The following is a 4,590-nucleotide window of genomic DNA, read 5'->3' as shown; positions in this document are numbered from 1 at the left end:
GCAGGACTTTGGGTATCATGTTCAGATAAGGCACCAGGAAGGCTTGGATCTTCTCCCGTCTTCTGTTGAGAGAATAATAATCAAGACATCACTCTCCGCTGACAAATGAAACAGGGACCAGATTGCTATTAGCCCAAGAGGGCTTCTCTGACAGGTACAGGGCTAGACTGATCTTACAGAGATGCAAGATTTCTGGTTACTAGAAACACTTAAATCATACTTTTCAGGAGAACAGTGACACGAGAAAACGCATTATTATATAACTAGATATAGTTATATATATCACAGGATTCTGATCCTGTGATTCCTGAGCTTAAGGACTTCACCTTCAACTCCAAAAGGCAGCCAAATTGACTGATAGCTATATCCCACTGGGCTTGGGAGAGCTTGTATTGAGACAAATAGGAAACTGCCTCTTTTCCACAATTACTCTGTGTCAGAGGAAGATCTTCCTGCTTCTGGTTCAGATGTCACAAGCAGGGAGAAAACAGGCTGCTCTGAAGAGCTTCTAAATGTTCAAGGGATAAGAAAGCCCTCCTGGTCTACGTGCTTTAGCTGTGAAAATTTCCCAAAGCATCTGGAAAAAAGAGGTGAAAAAAGTTCTGGAAAACAAGGGCAGGACTCTTGAACAATTCATTAAAAAGCTTACTTATGCCTTGAAGAGCAGAGAGAGAACTTGGAAGTCATTATTGATTACATTAATAACAGATACCTTTCTGAGCCACCAGTATGTCATCATGATGGAAGAGTGACTTGCTGTTTAATGCTACCTTCAATTCCTGCCTGCCATTTTAGCTTCACCACTGAAATGAAATTAAAAATAGCTCCCAATGTCCATGCTAGTTTTTGTGACTTCTTTCAGAGCCACCTCCAGCCATTCAGTTCTGGCAACCTACTATTCTATCTAGGGACAAGGAAGAGAAAATGCAAGCTCTTTTATCCTAGACATGAAGAGCGATGAAGCACATGCTTCCTGTGCAGAAACTGTTGGACAAGAAAGCTCAAGCGTGAGAAGTTTGTACACAGCCACAGCAGATTGCTTGAGTCCTCTAAGTTTGGCAAGTGGAAGTCGCTGGAATGCAGAGGGAAAGCACTGCTAAACTTGGAGTTAAAGTTGCAAATGAATCCACTACAGAACCTATATCAACTGTCATATTATTAATGACAGAAGAAAAAGGGAAACAGAGTATGAGTAATATAAGAAGAGACTGACGTTCCCATTGGTGTCTCTTATCTAAGGAAATCACTGACCACATAAGAGAAAATCCAAAAATTTCAATTTACTGACTTGCCCAGCAGCAAAATCAAATGCAGGTGCTGGATATAACAGACAATACTGGCCAAACTGTTTCTTTCTGCACAGCACTCAGTAAACAGAATCGCCACTATTGAGTTCTAACCTCTTGTCATGCAGCAACATTGAGTCAACAATCCGCTCTCGTGGCTTAATGCTTTTGATGTTTACTTTGTTCTTTCTATAGTTCAAAAGAAAGCACTAATGCACCAGTCCTCTTACCAAATACAATCTTAATCCCAGAATCCCGAGCCTTTTGCTGTTGGCCAGTTAAGTCTGTTAAGACGAAAGGATTTGATCAAGCTTTACATAACAACACAGAAGTTAAATCCAGCAGAGAGAGTTCTTTTTATCTGTACTGCTCAGACAGCTAAGACGGGGAAAAAAGAGAGGAAGGGAAAAAAAAAAGGTAATGAACTTGGCTATGTAAAACAAAAAAAGGAATTCAATTATTTCTCTTATTGCCACTTTGTCTTTTCAGTCAGAGTCTTCTGAAGAACTCGGATTTATTCTCCAATAGTCTCTGAGTGTGAAGGCTATAACTTTCCCCTAACCGAGAACTGTGGCACCTGCTGTGCTTTTTTGCAAATCTGAGAAATGTTTCTCTTTTCATTTTTTCCATCCCTACTGTGTATTTATGAAGACAAGAGTATAGTTCATTGATTGGACACTTGCCTGGTACTTGGTGGAGCTGCGTTCAAGTCTTTGTTTTGCCATTTGTGTCCTTTGTGAGCTTAGCCCAACCAACCATGTTTCAGTGTGTTACAGCTCCCTGTCTCTGAAACTAGTTATCTATGATGTTGATGTTATCTGACATATAAACATATATGTCATATATATATATATGACAGATGAAAGTATAATCATTCAACATATATGTGTTACACCAGTACATATGCGAAGACTGAGGTAGCAAACTAAAGGCAGAACAACTATTTTAGATGGAAAGATTAATATACTTTCTAGAATATTAATTCTTTTTCACACAAAACATTTCTATGCAGAGAAGAGCCATGACAGTGGTCATCTTGTACCTAAGCCACACAGAATTCAAGCTGTGCCCTAATAAGGGTCTCAAATCGTGTTTCAGCTTTACTTTATGCTATTATCACAATTTTATGCTAGTACTATCACAATCATCAAAAAATAGTATGCCAGTAAAAAGCATGGAGTTATAAAAAAAGGGTGAAAGCACCCTGCTTTAACACAATGCTTCCAGTATCATCTGTTAATTATAAGATTTTTCAATATTCCATTCAAGAGGGAAGTGGCTAACACTGTCCCCAGCATAGCCTGGAGATTTGAGACCAGAAGGGATGAGGACCAAGCCTTGGCAAGCTGCATGTGTTTGCCTGAGCACTGGATGGCAACAGTTACCTGGCTCCCAACTGGAAAGATGCCATAGAACAGCTCTTCTCCAGTGGTAGCGCACAAAGAAAGGACCACCTGCTGGTATCTAAATCTTGTCTTCACTACTCAGCTGCTTCATAAGAAATGAGACGCATCAGAAGGTATAATGTAAAACTGGTGAAAGACTGAAATTACAGTAGCCTGAAAGGTTTTACACTCTATTAAAAACAATCATGCTGCTGACTAGCTTGGAAATATTATATATTGAATATTATGTTTGCTGTGCAAGACAATTCTACACAACAAAGCAAGAAATAATTAGCAGCAAGGAAAGGTAGAATGAGACACAGAAAAATGAAATTATTCACCTCACTGACATTTAATATCCTGTGTTAAGTAGATTCTTCTACAATTCTGAAAATTCAAAAGCTACCTTTCATTAGAGTTATGTCCTACTATGAGCAGAAAGGAAAACTGGTGAAGTTAAATACTGAAAAACTTTTATCAAGCACTGACTTTATCATGGCAAGCGTATCTTGCTTTTGTGTTCAACAGTAGCCTACAAGCACCAGTTGAAATCGACCTCCTATGTTGCAGGCACATACCAGGGAACATTCTTTGTAAACTACAGACATGACAGAAACATGGGATCCAAGAAACACGGTATATTAACACATTTCACTGGTAAGGAACTGGAAGACAGGCATAGAGAATCTTTCAAGATTTGTTTCGACAGGAGTATCTACCACCAGAAGCAAGTGACTGGACTACAAAAGGACATAAATCTCCAAGTTAAGCTTGACATGGTTCATTGCTCTAAATAAACTGGGCATATTGTTTCCACTAGCCTATAATGTAAATCTAGCATATAGCCCACACAACCACTTGTTTAATACTAGAGAGTTTCCCAGAGAGTTTATGAAGCCTCATTTCCTTGTTCTTTTAAAAGAATGAGCAACAGTGTTGTCAAACTAATCTCTTCCGTTCATCAACCCTAATTGCTCAATGACGTTCAAGGTACCTCAGATGTGTTCCCTGGCACACAGAATAAAGTGTCCATACTCAAGGTCCCTGAAGGCCTTTCCCACCACAACAATGATTCCACCTCCAGTGCAAGGAGAGGCTTGATTACAGAGGAAGAGAGGAGATGAGCCTTGGAAAGAAGAAGTTATCTGAGGCAATAATGATTCCGTTCATATTCGAGAGAAATGTATTGAGTAAGAGTCTCTGGTCTTTATTGGAAATTAATGCAGGAGTTTCTAAGTCTGGTTTGAGTAACACAAAAGGGTGTGAAGCGCATCGCAAACCCCAATGCTAATGTTTTCAGTGATCACATCTGCCACCTCTGCTGGGGACAGCGATATTCACTACTGCTACCAATGTCAAGAGAACTACCTGGAAAAAAAATCGTGAGACCTTGAATTAAAACACTTGGTCTCTATGATACAACTGGGTGATTTTTTTTGATACTAGGATGACAGTGGTAGGACATACAGAAATAATACCCTATTCCCATCTTAGCAGTTTTGTCAGGCAAATGACACATCAGTATATCAAGAACAGCATTCTCACACTAACTGTTCACTGACTTACTCCAATGTCCTTTAATATTAACCAAGAAAAATTGTTCTTTAAATACCTTCTAGATGAAAGTGTTCATCACCAATAGTGTCTCTGTAGCCTTCCCCAGATAAATCCTGTTTAAAAAAAAATAAAAAATAAATTAATGACAAATATAGTATATACAAAGTGTTGAGGTGTTAAGAATATGTATTTATTACTGACAGGATTAATTTAAAACACTAGAGAAAGCACAGAAGTTGTTTTCCAGGAAATAAATCAATTACTCTATTAGTGGTAGTCAATGCATTTGGTGCTATTTTACAATACTCTGGACATACGTTAGTACAAAAATTTAATGGAGATTACTAGATTGTACAGGGGAA

At 38.6% G+C, this 4,590-nt stretch overlaps 1 protein-coding gene across 1 annotated transcript in view; it reads right to left on the bottom strand.

Moving 5' to 3' along the window:
• The window catches only part of NKD1 (NKD inhibitor of Wnt signaling pathway 1), a gene marked incomplete at its 5' end in the record, with an annotated part of 36,671 nt that extends 32,330 nt beyond the window's left edge, over positions 1-4,341 (bottom strand). Inside the window, one exon of the mRNA XM_010173319.1 lies at positions 4,284-4,341. Coding sequence (XP_010171621.1) covers positions 4,284-4,341 — 58 coding nt within the window. The remainder of the gene's footprint in view (positions 1-4,283) is intronic.
• Positions 4,342-4,590: the final 249 nt, after the last annotated feature.

This window comes from Antrostomus carolinensis, unplaced genomic scaffold, assembly GCF_000700745.2.
Source record: "Antrostomus carolinensis isolate BGI_N321 unplaced genomic scaffold, ASM70074v2 scaffold50728, whole genome shotgun sequence".
In the NCBI taxonomy this organism is placed as follows: Eukaryota; Metazoa; Chordata; class Aves; order Caprimulgiformes; family Caprimulgidae; genus Antrostomus; species Antrostomus carolinensis.
The sequence above is the reverse complement of the archived record's forward strand: the minus strand, read 5'-3'. Positions and strand labels throughout refer to the sequence as shown.